The sequence below is a fragment of the Patagioenas fasciata genome, chromosome 2 (assembly GCF_037038585.1).
Source record: "Patagioenas fasciata isolate bPatFas1 chromosome 2, bPatFas1.hap1, whole genome shotgun sequence".
In the NCBI taxonomy this organism is placed as follows: Eukaryota; Metazoa; Chordata; class Aves; order Columbiformes; family Columbidae; genus Patagioenas; species Patagioenas fasciata.
The window spans coordinates 65236654-65253285 of NC_092521.1; the positions used below are offsets into that span (position 1 = coordinate 65236654).

General features: G+C 36.7%; 1 protein-coding gene across 1 annotated transcript in view; it reads right to left on the bottom strand.

Moving 5' to 3' along the window:
• Positions 1-16632, bottom strand: part of TEX10 (testis expressed 10) — a 57799-nt gene that overhangs the window by 35309 nt on the left and 5858 nt on the right. Inside the window, exons 5-8 of the mRNA XM_065830730.2 lie at positions 11635-11878; positions 9525-9637; positions 7013-7251; positions 4067-4202 (exon numbers count right to left, since the gene is read on the bottom strand). Of these exons, the coding sequence (XP_065686802.1) occupies positions 4067-4202; positions 7013-7251; positions 9525-9637; positions 11635-11878 (732 nt within the window). The remainder of the gene's footprint in view (positions 1-4066; positions 4203-7012; positions 7252-9524; positions 9638-11634; positions 11879-16632) is intronic.

Consider the following 16632-nt stretch of genomic DNA (forward strand, 5'->3'; position numbering starts at 1 on the left):
TTTCTACCTAGATGCTCAAGCAAGTACAACTGAGGTGTTTTGGCTGATTCAAACATGAGTGGAAGGAGTCCTTATAGCTTAGGTTCCCCTTGCAGCTCTTACAATTCAGGTTTTCTTGGGCATAAGTCCCTACAAATACAAGTCAACTGAATGAGTTATCATGTGATCTAGTTCAAAGATTACAATACTTTCACATATCTTCTACTACAGCTTTGCTTCCTAATTACACTTTTTCCCCACAACCTTGGTGGGGAAGCACATAGAAGCACACAGATCACAGGATTATTGTTTGCAACTGCCTGGTTCAATTTGAGATTTAAGAAAATCCTGTTAGTTTTTTAAGTGCACCAATTTTTGTGTTGTATAAATATACCTTTTTCTTCTTCTACCATTCCCTCACGTAATCCAGTTCTTTTGGTTTATTTCTCATTTCCTCTGTTCAGGTAATGCTTCTGAACTGTATGTCACCAGAAAGTTTCTATTGGCATGCCCCTGCTTTGTGACCCAGTCCTTAATGATAACATGAAGTTTAGCTTCAAGAGAGCTCTGAGGAACTGTATAAGCAGACTCTTCAGTTTTACCATTCCCATTGTCACCTATGTACTGTGTATCCCATTGTAGACACACCTATTCTTTAAGTGAGACTCCATCTTTTACACTAAATCCAGATTGACTATTACCTTTAAAGGCAGGTAATGCAAAATTCTTACTATCTGCATTTTCACACATCAGCTCTCCCAAGTCTCTGGAATAAAATTTACCTAATGCTCCTCTTTTGCATTCATTTGACAGCATTCAATGCAATTTCATTCACAGCACTTTTGTTTCCAAATCTGAGGACTCTGACCATCCCTTGGGTTTTATGCAATTTATAATAACATTTATTGAAATATGTGACAAGATATTTATATTGAAGGACCTGAATTCATCCTAATTTCAGACTCACTTCTTCCCCTTATCCTACAGCATGATGGTTTTCACATCCTCTGAAAAAAATAATTCAGCTTGACATTTAGGAATTGCTATTTCTAACCTGATTGTCAGAAAAACAGAAATTAAGCCAGTTCATCAATTCCTCTTTTTCTATTCTCTGTAAGTGCTGTTTACCATAAGAGGCCCCTCAAAGCTGGCTAAGAAACAGCAAAAAACTTGGACATAAATTTCTTTCCAGGCTCTTCCCTAGCCCAAGATAAATTTTCATGTGTATTTATGACTTGATTCTCCAGACCTCCTCCTCTATTCCAATCAATCTGTCTGTTCATAATCAGGACACTTCACTAATTAGGTGTTTTGGTTTTGTTTGGTGGTTTGTTTTGTGTGTGTTTTTTGTTTGGGGTTTTTTGGTTTGTTTTGTTTTTCCTTTAAACATCTTTGTTGCTGAGCTTTAAAGCTTGACAACCTCCATCCTAGATTTGTTTTTATTCTTCCTTTCTAGCTGAAACTGGAACAATGTTATAGACCAACCCTATCTTCCATCAGCTACAATTTCTATGACATCCTGGTTTATCAAATCAAGTGCCATTTATACATCAAAAGCATTTCATCAGCTTACTACTAAAATGATGATTACACGAAAGAAGCTGCTAAGTGTAAATCAGGAAGTTCAAAGTAGGTCTTCGAAGGTGTCAACACAACTAGCATAATGATGATAAAAATTATTTAGTTTTCAGAAGGTCTGACAAAATCCCTCACAAAAAACTTCTTGAGGAAACTAAGTATCCATGACACGAGAGAGGGTTTTGCATAGAGAGATTAATTTTGTTTAACAGCAGGAAAAGCCTGAAGAAGAGACAACTTTAGTGGGTAAGTTTGAGGCAGGCTCCACAGAGGGCTCAAATCACTTGAAATGCAAGTGGTGGATGGGAGTAAATTATTTGTTTTCTCTTCTCACAGAAGAAGTGAGTACTGGTATCAAATGAAGTTAGAAGAAGCCAGGATCAAAACAAAGAAAAGATGGTCTTCAGGCAGCTGAGCTTCGTCACTCCTTGCCAGAGGTTGCTGCACTTGCTCTTTATTCAGACCAGTCCAAGCTCATGGAAAAGACATCCGCTGAGTGATACTAAACACACAGAAGCTCTGTGCAGTGAGGAAGTACAGGCTTCAAACGGTTGGAAGCTTAGAGTACTATAGAAAACTTATTCTTGTCTTCCTCCTCCAGCATCTCACATAGTTGCGTTGAAGGCAGGCTGTGAGGCTAAATAGCCTTTTAAGTCTCTACCGGTGTGTATATATATATACACACATGCAGGTGTATACACACACTATATGCACAGATAAGCACAATGACTACGCAAATGCGTGTAGCAATTAGGGGTCAAGATAACTAACATCAAGACCGAAATATTCACTCCGAACCTTGTAATAAATCAATCAAGTTTTCTTTCACAAAGCAACAATAAGCCAAAAGCTCCTACCTAACCTTTGAATCAGATACACCTAAAAAATAAACAGCTTCACTTAGATGTCCTTGGAAAATATTCCAACATGAATTCTGCTCCTCTCTGACTGCTCTTGAAAAGCTTCTGAGAAAAAACAAAAACAAGAGGACAGTCATCACAGGAGGGTTGAAGGAGCTATGACATCAAACTGAATGGAACAACATGAATGTCATCCAGGATCTACTGCACAGTCCTTATATTGAAGAAATGAGAAAAAAACAAACAACAAAAGCAACAACAAACAAACAAACAAACAAAACAACAACAAAACACTTGGCCCTAAAGGAAAGAAATTGATCAGTATAGTACACAACATTACATTGTCATAAAATTTCTTGTCAGACATAAGTGCAATTATCCTTTTTGCAAAGGAGTTCCGATATTTTGTCCTTCTGTTACTAAAAATGTCACAATTTGATGTAGACTAAGAGGAACAGCAGGAAAACAGCTGCCATTTTTGATGTCTAAATATAGAAAATTAAAGCTTTCTAGACAGTTAGATGATCACATCAAACTGGATGAGATGCTCAAGACTCCCAGGAAAGTACAGAAAACAGTGGTTATGTAACCTCAGGGAAATTAGTCAGAATGAAAAGATCTCTTTTTCACTCTGCGTGAAAAGAGGAGGAAAACAGGATATTCCCGAGCCTTTTTCCTGTCTTTCAAATTCCCTGTACTTTTTATAATATTCATAGGGCAGTATTAGATATTTCTGGCTGTAGATCTAATTACATGTACTCAGGCATTACCACAACATAAAATTTAACAAAGCGGAGTCTAGAGTTGCAGAAGAGAACAGTTTTCCCAAAGCTTGACTCTGTCAGTGGATGCCAGGACTTCAGGGGGCCCTGAGGTTTGATTTTAACCTAGCAGCAGAAACAGGTATCATGGGTATGATCTTATGTTCCTTTGCAGTTCTCAAATGAGGTAGGATTGATGCACCCTCATCTGTGCTCAAGGATTTTACATAGATGGAATCAGACGACTTGGCTAAAAAATACCTCCTGGAAAAGTTAACACTTGGGGACAATTTGGATAAATCTTATGATGAAAAAGTGTAATAAGAGTAACAGAGAATATTCGCCTCTTACTTGAAGCAAGTCAGATACCTAATGGATGCCTGAAACTGGAAACCCAAAAGGACAAGAACATTGTCTTAAACCTAGTCCCTTTGGAACCATGCACTCACAACAAAAGAAGAAAACTTTTCTTAAAGAAAATAAATACAAAAGGCTAGGTAGGCACCACCAGAACTACCACTGGCACTAAGTCTCAAGTCCACGATCTCAGGCTGAAGTAGTGGAAATACTGCATGGTTACAGCTGCACAATCTTGACACATCTACTGACTGCCACACAGCCAGTAACAACGGGCTTGCAGCAGTGTACTTCAAGTCAAATTTTAAATCCTTAAGATCTATCTAGTACTTACATTAAGAAAAAAAAAGACAAAAAAGCTAACACAAATCTCAATCTCACAGAGAACCTGAACTTTCAAATTTCAGTGACACAGTACCAAAACAGGTTCAGAATGAAGTTTTACAATATCTACACAGTGATTCAGTATTCTGACTTCTGAAATAAATAGACTATGTTGAAATGAAAAAAGAATATGCAAATGGGTTTTACCTGATTCTTTGAGTCCTCAAATCTTCTTTTTGGTAAACTTTGCTAAAAAATTTCAAAAGCAAGGTCCGAACTGGAAAGAGAAGATTCCTTTGCTGGTATAGTGTATATACTGCTTTTATCAAGGGTTCTGTTGCCACTAGAAAGAAAACATACAAAAATCTGAAGTAGTGCTTCTTAATCTTCTGATTTTATATATACATACGCAGAAGAGCTATAACCTGGATCTGCAATCAGCTATATTTAACTCCACAGGGAAGCAACAAAATGCTTTAAAACAACTACTGGATAGAATTCTACACCACTGAAACAACATTTTTGTGTAGCTTGTGAAAGAGACACAAAAGACTGGAGACAACATGCAAGTGAAAACTTCAGAACTTCTTGAAGACAAGGCAGTGCACATGTTGTGAGGTAGCTGAGAAACAATAAATTCCTTATTTCCAGAGCCATCTGCCACATGCTTGTCTCCTAATGCAGCGACTTCATACCAATCTTCTCCTTTACTCTCCACCTATGCTCCCCTAAACATCGCTGTCACCATGCCTTCAGTTCTCTCTATACCATCCCTTTCTCCCTGCCACACATACCAGCCTCGCCAACTCTGTCTTTGAACCAACTGGCTCCAAATGACATTTGCTAATCAACCACAAAATACATACCTCAAGATGTCACTTGTAAGCCACTGCAAAGAGAACTGCTAAACTCCACTGAAACCTTTCATCCTCTAAAGCTCTCATCACCAGATAAACCACTGGATGTAAAAACTAACAAAGCATGGAAAAATGTCTGAATTCAGAGAAGGGAAAGAATGGGGAAGCATCTGAAAACTTCAAAATATATATGGAGGGTATAAGACCTGACCCGATTTGTCTCAGAAGAGCCTGAGGTCCCCCAATGAATTCATTGCTGTGAAGACATACTTAAGTAGCAGCAATCACTTTATTACCTTCATAAATCAAGACTGCGAAAGCTTTGTTTTTCCACCCGGGTGCACAGAGCAGTCTTAAAAAGTTATGTATTCAAAACCAGAGAGTTTTGTGTTCCATGCTACCTCTTCCCACAGAGACTAGAACACTCCCATACTAAAAACAATTCCAGATGCAGTTAGGGGCTGATCTTCATCAGTAAAACTCTTGCCAGGGAACATGTTTAACTTATCATATAGAGGCTCTCTTTAAAAGACACTATATAAAAAGCACCTGAAATAGTATGGTCATACTCAGGTATAATGCAGAGAGCCATTTAGAAGTTACAATCTAACATATTTGTTAACAGAAAAATACAAATTATTAGAATGGTCTTTATTAAGATATATCATTAAGTTATTTTCATTACATCAGGAGCATTAACTTATTCAATTCGTGTATTCTTCAGGTGAAGACTCATTTTCTTAACAGAACACTGGCTTATTCTTATTTGAATAACAATGGTACCTTTCTGTAGTTTTTAGCTAATTAACAAACTGTTAACTGAACAAATACAGTAAGTAATATTCTAATGTGTAGAATGTTCAGCCACTTTCCAATAACTCTATGGCACATGTAGTAAAGCAGGTCCTACTATTTAATTGCTTCATATGTAAAAGCAGATGCAATGTCCTCTACATCTAGCCAGGCTTTTAGTCTGCACAAGGATTATTTTGAAGGAATAAAATAAACTGACCACACAAGCAGATACAGATTTGTGGGTAAACAATCTCTTACTTGCACTGAAATTCCTGAACCTTTACAGGATCAGCACACAAAATCCATCCATGCTAATATTTAGCAATTTCATTTAAATTTTTTTAAAGCTTATTATTTTCTGCATTCCTAAGGTAAATTATTGCACTAAAATGGCCACTTTGATTAGGAAAAACACCAAACACTATCTGGTAAAAGTTTGGTAGACAAAGGAAAAAAATCAGTTTCATTACAAGGAACAGTGCAACAATACACTTAACAGTGCAACAACAGTTTGGAAACTACTTTCTTCAGTAGCCACTCTTCTGCTTTACCTCAGCTGGTAAGACAGGCGCATCTCTGACTTTGGACTATTATTTGCCTTCAAGAGGAAGCTAAATTTGGAGTGCAAATAGGAATTATTAGTTATAATCTTTGTCATTAGGGACATAGGAATAGACAGATTCCCAATTAAAATGGATTTAGAAGGAGATACAACTGCCTGCCAAAATATATTTGAGGGACATTTGACATCTTTTCACCCTATAACGTTAACAATGAAACCTGCTGCGTGGCTGTGGAATTCACTTCTACTAGATTGGTAAGACTCAGACGTCTGCCACCTTTACTGAAATATACCTTTCTTTAAGAAGTCCTACATCAATCACTTAACAGACATGTCAACCAAGGTCTCATCTGGAAACACAACCAAACAGTACTTGAAAAGAAAAAAAAAAAGCCAAGCCAAAATACTGTACCACAATCAGTAATGTGTTTTCTCTTGAAAAAGGATTCAAACCAAACACCTTGGAAAATATTCTACTGCAGCTTCCATCAAAACTATTTTGGCATTTCATGTCATTGCAGAACTAGAATGGTTATCTGACAGAGCTCACAGAAGAGTACTGGCTGCATTAATGATTTTGAATAAGGACTGGAATATTAAAGTATCATGCACCTCTATGTTCCAGTAATTATTTATTTCAGTGAAGAAAACAATCTTTCCATCTATAAGAATATCTTTAGTAAAACCAGAGAACAGCTACACAAATACATTAATACTTTGTATATCAACAATATGAATCTAACAGCATTCCTGAAAAATCAAGCAGTTTTCAATGCTACACGCAGGGATATGATCACAAAATTCAATTCACCTCTATAGACAAAATACATTATAATGTAACAACTGAGGATATAAGATGAAGTGACCTGAAAACACTGGAATAACTCAACCTTTCTGTCATTGCATAATTTTGCTTTGTAGAAACTACTCATATCTTACCTTTGTTTTGCTGTATTTGCATTAGTCTCCAAGTCACACCAAGCAATCTGTTCACCTGCTTGCTATTCAGCTTGCTGCCATCCTGAAGAGTATCTGTCACAAATTTCCTTATCATATCCAGCCAACCAGAATCCGTCTGAAGTGTTGAAGTGCTTGCTAGTGAAACCATTATGTCACACAAGGTTAAGTTCAGTAAAAGATGGTCTACACTGTTTGAGGATGTCATACAATACCTGTTGCTAAGGGGAAGGGGCAGGAGGAAGAAAAGAGAGAGATTATTTTAAAATATATATATATTGTGCCTTTTAATATATGATACTTTGGTAGAAATTATACTATGTAGAAAAAATATCTAAATATTAACGTTATAAAGCCAATATGTGATTTAAGAGTCTTCACATTTGACATTTGGGTACTTGACATTTTTTGTTTTGCCACCAAAATGTCTATTTCTCATATTTATAGTAGTAGCAACAACCAGAGCTCTAAATTGTATCTTTATAGCTGGTTTCTCCTGTTTCACATTCTTACTGTGGTCTAGCAGCACTTCTAGGTGACTGAAACCAGTAACAGATTGGTAAAAAAAAATATTCCTTAGTTTCAGTGTCTTCTGTGTTTCTTCTTCTGTGGGGAATCACATGGATTTTGTCATTACTACACAATGACAAAAAGTACCATGAACACAAATTTGTGTACTTTTTTCCAAACTCCTGTGGAATCAAAACCGCCTTTTTCAACATTACAATATTCTGCAGGACCACTCTGTTGCCCTACAGAGGTTTGAGAGGCAAAATTGGGGGATATTAAGAAAGAAATCAAGGGTACCGCAGATTGACATATAATGCTCAAACTTCTCTACTTGCTGACTGGCCACTCAAAGCATTAAAAAAAATAATAAATCACAGCATTTATCCACAGAAAGCTGCACAATATGAACACCTACATTCACAACACAAAATCAAGCTGTGAAAATGAAATAACTTCAACCTGCACTAACGTAAATGTAGTCACCCACCAGTTCAGAGCCAACCATTTCAATATAAGCAAATAAATCTCAACCTGCAGACATCACTTACACATGGCATAAATGTTAATAACTTTTCCATGTTTGGAATGTGTAGATACTACATACTATGAATAATACCATGGTAGATTTCTGCAACATTTTGCAAACTGGAGAAGGGAGGAAGCCTCGCAGATTTCCACATGCAGGCCTTTAACCCAATATATTGGTAAGCAAGGAAAACAAAAGCAATCATTTTTACTTTCATGGATGAAGCTAAGTTTCCAGAAGACTTGAAGTAACAGTCACAATACAAACACAAAAAAAAAGTTTCACAGATCATTTTTCCTCCATGTATCCAACAATATGTTTATTTTAAAGTGCAAGAATGAGGTAAAAATTTAGTAGCAGAGTGAAAAAGGATGAACAGAAGTACAGTTAGTCAGGATATCATCCACAAAACGAGAAAGATGGTTCCATTGTCTAACTACTAATTCTGAGATTTTCAGTTTCCAGGAAGGGTGTTCAGGTCAAAACCTGGAAAAGCAAAACACCTTTTGGCTTTATAAACTTAATGGGTAAGACTTAGCTGAAGTGAAAGCACTTCACAAAGAGCTATGCTGTACTTCTGATCTACATGCCCTTCCAGGAAGAGAAAATGCAAGTCAAAATATTAAACAGGATTTCAGCCTCAACTATACCTGCACCATGGTAGACCCTTAGCATAAAAAGGGATGATTCTACTACTAGAGCTCAACCCGCATTGGCAGTTTGCAAGTATCTGAAACCAAGATAGACGTGGGCTGATAACCCTTATACATATACCAGCGTTTTACACAGACTGCAAAGGTGCAGAACAATTCCAGAATGGACTTTGTATGAACAGAGTCTCACATCTGGGAGCTGAGAGGGGAGGCAACCTGCTACTGGCCTGTACCAGAACTAAATTGGTGCACCTGCTCTGTCAGCCCAATAGTTAAGAAAAGCGTCTGTGTCTGGCTTGTCCTGCTCCAGTACTGCTTTACCATACAGGATAGGCACGATATGACTTATCTCCCCTCCTAGCTGTATTTATCCAGCCCTGTAATACAACTGTAGAAGAGTAGATGTGGGTGAAAAAAAAAAAATTTAACTATGTTTTGATGTAATTCAGCAGTCAACTGCAGAAGGCATGCAGAAATATGAAAACAATCAGACTATCACAAATAACCATGTAGCAACATGCAAATTACAGATCAAGTGTTCAATAAAATATTTTAATTTCTCTAAGAGAGCATTTTATTTTCTACTGGATGCTATTCAGATGACAATACTTCTACAAAGAACAACGAAAACTTCTCAATTCAAAGCAATGCTACCTTCCTATAAAAACTTCTGTACAGATCTTCAAGGAACACACAACAAAAAGTTTTCTTTTCCAACATTAAAAACCTAAAAGCATGTGATTCATATTGTCACACTTATCTTACAGAATTAAAAGTTGTAACATGACATTGATTTTCTTCTTACCCTTTGCACGAATCTTTCTTTTTGTGCTTTACTGTTTCGTGTAAAGAATAAGGAAAATGACGCATGAAGTGGTGCTTGAAATCAACAAGGTAATTCATTCGAAGCCACAGCTCCTGTTAAGGAAAGCAGACGATAGACAGGAAACATGGTAGTAAGTGAAATACATCAATGCAGTCATCTTCCAAAATCTATTAGTGTAATCAATGAAAACCAGGAACTTCACCATCTGTTTGCAAGTGTTCATATACTTTACCTTCAGATGTAAATGTGAAGTCCTGCACATGAACCTGAAGGTCCACAAAACAAGGTGGAGCAACAACATTTAATCCAAACTGGACCAGTATGTTTTCTTTGCACATATTGATGTTGATATGTGCAATATTAAACTGTGTGACTTACAGATGTGAATCAAAAGTGCTTTATATCAATTTATCAGGGTACTAAAAAATCAGAGTGAACTCTGATTAACTTGTAGTGACTGTCCTGAGTTTTCCATTAAGATGTATTCTCACATCACTTCCATCTTTTCCCATTATCAGGGTACTTGTAGTTCAAAGCCCGCTGACAAATGTTTTCCAGCAGAAAGGCTATCCTTACAGACAACGGATTTTTTTCAATATTTACAAATAATATTTGTGGGTTAGCAGACACTCGCAGTCACCATTCCATAAAGTATCCAGCAGAACTCATCAGAAAAAAAAAAAAGCCTGCACTGCTATCAAATCGGTCAGGCAGAATAATATTTTTGATACTCAAGTATTAAGAAGAAAAAATTACCATTAAACTATTTCAAAGGTTAATAGTTTTCCACTAAGTATATTCAGAGGTTTTCCAAAGTGTCTACAATAAGCACTTGGGCTTGTAAGCCCAAGGGCTATTAAATAAGCAAAGCTTACATTTTCAAACTGAACCATTTGAATGGATTTTAGAGATAAAGGTGACTGTAAAGGAAAAGACAAAATAAACTGTTATTCTCATCTAAAACACAATATGCTCAAAAAAAAGTTGTATGGACATCAGAATTTTTTTTTCCAAAATATCATTAGTTCATAATGCAACTGCAAAACAGAACAGCTCTCAACTTGCCACAGGCGCACACCTTTCAGATAACCAAAATGCAGGCACCCTATGACTAAGGGCAGCAGGTCTGCAGTACCCTAAAGAAAAAGGCTGCCACATGTATTTACCTGGCTAACTGCCTGTTTTCTGCCTGCTTCCAACAGGCCCTCTAGAAAAGATGAAGAGAGAAAAAAAGAGAACAGCGTGTTTTGCTCAGACAGCTCTGATCCACCCCTCAGGCTGTGTATGTTGGGTAACTCTGGTCTAATAGAATGATTCCACAAATGTGTTTCCATAACTACTCTAAGTGTACGTTTTTGTTTAGCGCATGGGCCTACAGTCCTATACACAGGTAAAACAAAGGGCTGTCAAGACATTCTTTCCAACTACTCTCAGCCTAAGTGGAAAGAGTGTTCTTTTTTCAGTTCACAAAAATATTTGAAGAGCAGCATAAGTTACAAAAAAATAGCAATTCATTTATCAAAGTAAAAGGCAAAATAATGAGGGGAAAAAAAAAAACTTCAAGGATATTTTTCCAAAATTCTTATTGAGGTCTTGATTCAGTGTCTTGTGATACTATCAATCGTGACACAACATAGGCTGCACGAAGCAATTACAGCATCTCATACCACCCGTTATTCCCTACCTTTCCAAGGGTTTTGGCTTTATTCACTTCCACCCCCACACCTCTGTAAATATTTTCAACACATAAAAGCAAGGAACAAACAACTCCATTCTATACTTTGTTCAGATTATATTCTAGAGGTTATGTGGGAGACAAAATGCTACTCTTCTCCAATACCACTTTCAATTTCAAAAGCTTTTGTGCTGCAGTCTGTCAAGGATCCCTGAGACTATTGTTGAACTCATTGCTCAGTTCAACAGATTCTTTTCTAGAGTAAGAGACTTGACAAAATCCAAAATAAAATTCTAACCAAACCTAGGCGTTTTCTCAACAAAGTATTTCCACTCCTTCCAATCACCAAATCACTAGTTTCCAATCAAAACAAAATGAACCGTCATCATTAGCCAGAGGTTTCATCTCCCTTACCATTTTGTACGTTTCATCATGTCGCTTTGTGAGTTTCCACAATAAATGTATTATACTAAGCACTTGCTGCATAAGCTGCTGAGATTCTGATTCCAAAAGGTTTCCAAGAATGGGAGCTGATTGTGCAGGAGAGGCTTCAATCCAGCACTCTATCAGTAATGGAATTATTATCTCAATAAAACCTTTTAAGTTTTCAGCCGAGGACAGGCCTTTTTCTGCACTGTCCATTACGCTTGCCACAGACCTAAATGACAAAGGCAAAAAAAAAAATTACACCTTTAAAAACAGGTTAACAGATGAGGGCAATATCACTTTCTGAATAACAGGAAAAATTACTTTTAAAATACATTAAATGTTTGCTTGCTTTCTTGCTACAAACTTCAGTAAGGAAAAATGGGAGTTTAAACCATCTACAACAAACCTTCTCCAGAGTCTCCCTGCAAGTTTGTAACAACTTAGATTTCAGTATTTCTTTCTCCATTGTTATATGTAAAGTCTATGAAGTGGAGAAATGTGATTTGCATCATCATATCACTTTAAACCAACAGATAAGAATTCACTGTACTCAACACAAAATAAAAAAGCTTTAAGTTTTAAGCTCCTTGAAGCAAAATAATGAAACTGACTACAAAGTATTGTCAAATGCATGTGCTTTATTACAGTTAATAACCATCTCTATAAAAAAACATAATGGTTGTTCATATTAATAGGAAAGGAAAAAAAATCATTCTGCAAAAATATAACTTCGGTTCCCACCTAATATTAACCTTTAATGCTCTGGAGAGCAAGAAGCTGTAAAGTTATTAAAATGATCTGATAATGAAGTTAAAAAAATCTTATCAAAAAATTACGAGATATAGTTTAAATTAAAATAACATCTCCCAGAAAGCAAGAAAACCAAAGACTTTCTGCCTGCCCCCCCCCATAACACACTTCATTTTCAAAAGGGATTGTTAGCACAAATGACAAAATCCTGCCCCTGGATCAAGTCAGGCAATTTGAACTCATTTTATAAAGAAGGTTCTTTAAAGAAAGAAACCCCTAAATAACTCCCAATAATTTTAAGCAATACAAAAGCTTCTGAAAGGGTTTCCAAATAACAAGAGACATTAAAAAAAAGCAACAATTTCAACTGATTATTTCTGATCTTGTTTTCTAGCTCAGAGCAGGGAATTCCCATCATAACTATAACTTCCTAATACACATAAAATTGGTACGCTGAACCTTCTGTTAAAACTCCTTTCTGTTTCAGTGACATTCTCTAAGTGATTATGTCTTTACATATACACCCAAAAATAGGATCTAAAAGACTATTTGCTTTCTTTCCACTGATAGGCAAAGAAGTTCTCTTTACAAATATTAGAACTGAATGTTCGATTGAAGAGGTAAAGCAGTTTTTCCTGGTCACCTTGTTATTTCCAAATTATCCAGTTATTTATATCGTTCTATGAAGCTTCATTTCTCATGCTGTTGCAATCATCTATAACATGCAGACAATAAAAAAATTTATTCTGTCTTGTGTCTCTGGTTGAAATTGCTATCTCAAGAAAATTACTAAACCAAAACAAACCCAGGTATTAACAAACTGTAAAAGGACCAGGGAGAAGACAACTCCAAATGAATAAAAAGAAAGTGAGAGACAAATGCCAGCCCTTTTTCCATGAAAGCAAAATGGGAGAGAGAATTTAGATCTCTCGCACAAAATAAAGTAAACAGAAACTCAACTGGTCATAAGAAAAAAATGCTAGTTTTATCTGTGGTAGCTACTACAACTATCAGACATCTTAAAATGTTATTAATATTAACCGCAACAACCAACATATGCAGTCAATGTAATTTGGATTATTTGTCCCTTTTTTTGTTGCTCTATATTCCTTCTACACCGCAGGCACTGCAGTAAAGACACCAGTTCCTTTCAGACTACAAAGAGAGTTTAGGGTGAATGGTTCCAACTTAGACATCTAACCCACAGTCATCTGAAGACACAGCAGACAAATTCCATCTTCCAGTTGTAACCACAACGAATTCTAAAGTGTCACTGGACAAACCAGTTGATACCAAGACCATAACTTCACTGAAAAAGTTAGGTCGTCCTATAAATACTATGCCATGACTACACACTCCACAGAGATCCTGAAATGTCACTAATTGGCTGAAATTATTTTGAAGTAGCAGTCTTGAATCGTTTCTCTGAAAATAATATCTGATATTACAGCAGAGCTCTAGAATTTGAGCAATCTCTGGAACACACACAAAGAAATGTCCAAATTAAACACTGAAGAGCACATGAAACCCGAGAACACACACCCAACACACACCTCAAAACTCCTAGAAAAGCCTAACACAGACCTCCAATTATTTCAGTACTTTTCTGAAAGGTAAGGCAAAGGGAAGACAAGGAAGTGTAAAAGAAAAAGAACATAAGGAAATAACTTTCTGTTGCTTAAAATATGAAAAGTCATTGGAAGTTAATAAGTTTTTATGGCTTAAGAGTCTAAGCCAGGTTAGTGTCCTCCTTTTGTGTGTGCACTGCCAACTGCAGCAAAGAAACATTCAGTACACCAAGTGAACTATATTTTCCCATTTCCATCTGATGCACATATCACACCATGTACATATTTATTCACTATGTTTCGTCTTCCATTTTGATCCCTCAAGTCTTCTTGGCTTTTCTCCACAGCTTCATTTTCTCCTTTCTCAGCAGAGACAGAAGATCTACCTTTTCTCTTCAGCATCACTTCCATTTCAAAAATACATCACACACCTTGGTATCACCACATTTAAATAGTGAAGGTTTTCCGTTTTTCCACACCTGAAATGAATTTGATGCAAAAAGCAGCACAGTCAGAGGATATATTCTGATAATCACTGTAATCTTTAATTCACACACAGTAGAAAGACCTAGCACACAACAGAAAATAATGAAGTCTTAAGATCTGCATTGTTGAACCATCCAGCATGCAAAGCTCAGAATCCACACCTTTTCCTAAACATTAAAACTGCAAACCACTTCTGAAAATTTTTCCATAATCACTAGGTTATCAGTGAGGTGCCATTACTAATCAATGAACTTGCAAGATTGAAAAGATATGAGAATTTTTAAAATGTAGCATACTATTAGTGGTGTTTGGAAGTCTGCTTTTTAAAGGACAAACTTGAAACTCACTTGCAGTACTAGTGATGAGTCCATCAATACATACCACAATTAGTTACTTATGGTTTGGTCAAGGTATTACCTACAGTTAGGGCTTGACTATTTGTGCATTAATTTCTTTAAGGAAACCCACACACACTGTTTGAGATTTTGGAAGTACTCAAGAAGCATTACAGATGTTTTGCACCTCTTATTAGAAGCAATTTCTGTCCTTACAGTAATAGCCACAGAAGAGGCCTGGGAATGGCACAGCTGGGATTGGAAGAGACAGAATTAATCATCTTCAGATGACTAGAAAATATTTCAGTGGTAAATACAAAAGTCACCACAGTAACTTCCACTCCTAGCATTTTGCAGATATCCACTAAAACAAGCTGTACTGGCCCTTTGGGCAAAATGAACATACCAAAAATATGCACAAATGCAATAGAAAGAGAACATTTTAGTACCTTCTGCAGATGGCCCTTCTCTTTCCATTCTTCTGTTCTGCTGCCATCAGCCTGCTTTGCCAATCTCGCCTTGGATTCTAGCAATGTTTCTTTCTATTCTTCTGGCTCCTCCTCATGCTTGCAAACTCCTTTTTGAAAGTATTTATAACCACAAGTGGATCACGATGTTTCACCAAAATCTAGCTTCTCAGAAAAGCAGAATCCAATTCAGGTGACACCAGAAGTTTATTTTCCTAGACCTTGGACACAATGCATCTTCAGCTACTACAGGGCATGGTATACCACACACGACATATCACTCAGGGCATCACACAAGAATCCTCTGAAATATGGTTGTTCACAATTGTATGCTTCTGACTGCAGAGATGAAGACCATAGAACTCTTTTGTGCTCAGCACTGATCCCTTTCCTCTTCCTCAAGTGGGCTTCACTGGCATAGTTTCCAACTAAAGTTTTAACCAGAGCAGACATTTTTGAGCATGACTGAACCCTTATGCTATGTTAATATGCTACCTGCCAAGAGGAAGACTAGGAGAGTGGGAATGGAACCACCTTTTGTGTGTCTCCATGACAGAGCTGGAAAACCTGCCAATTCAGGCCAGTACCTGTGGTATTAAAACAGGAGGTCTCTTTTCTGCACTGGATTCAAATATATGAGATTGACATAGCAATGGTAGTGGGTAGTGGGTTTTAGACTCTATTCTGCCACTGACTTCCTAGATTAATTTGGTATAACTGCTTTATATCCCTTATTCACTCTCCCCCAGCAGTAAAACAAGGATTGTGGTTTGTCTTCAAGCCAACTTGATACCTATGGATTAGAAGTAATATGTAACAGCTGAATAGTTTCTATTTTTCCAAGTCATTGTTTCAGGTATCCTATCAGCCAGTATGTAGCATTTATGGCATCCTCATGTATATGCATTGCTAATGCTTAAAAGGTACCATGAAGTGGGATGGTAAGTTCCTCTCTAGTTTGAGGAGTCGGTGATTCAGAAAGCAGAAAGAAAAATAAAGATGGTTAGTTATTTCTCCCTTAACTTCAGCTCGCATATATTTAGAGTATTACTAAAAACACAGAAACCTTTCTGTGACTAAGTACACTACACTTCCTTCCATATTTCTCAACATCTCAGACAAGACATCTTCTATCCTTAGTGAAGATATGAACCAGTGAATTAACTATCTAGAATCAGAAACTCAGCATCACTTCATAGAGCCAAACAGACAATATCATGCTGTCTTTTTAAAAAGGAGCTATATACGAAGAAAGAGAGTCCTGAACTTATGATAAACTCTTGAAGGCAAAAGCAAAAAAATTCAGTCAAATTCATTATCGCAGTGTAAGAAACAAGCTTATGGTTAATGCAAAGAAATTTGCCTGCTTGCCTCAGG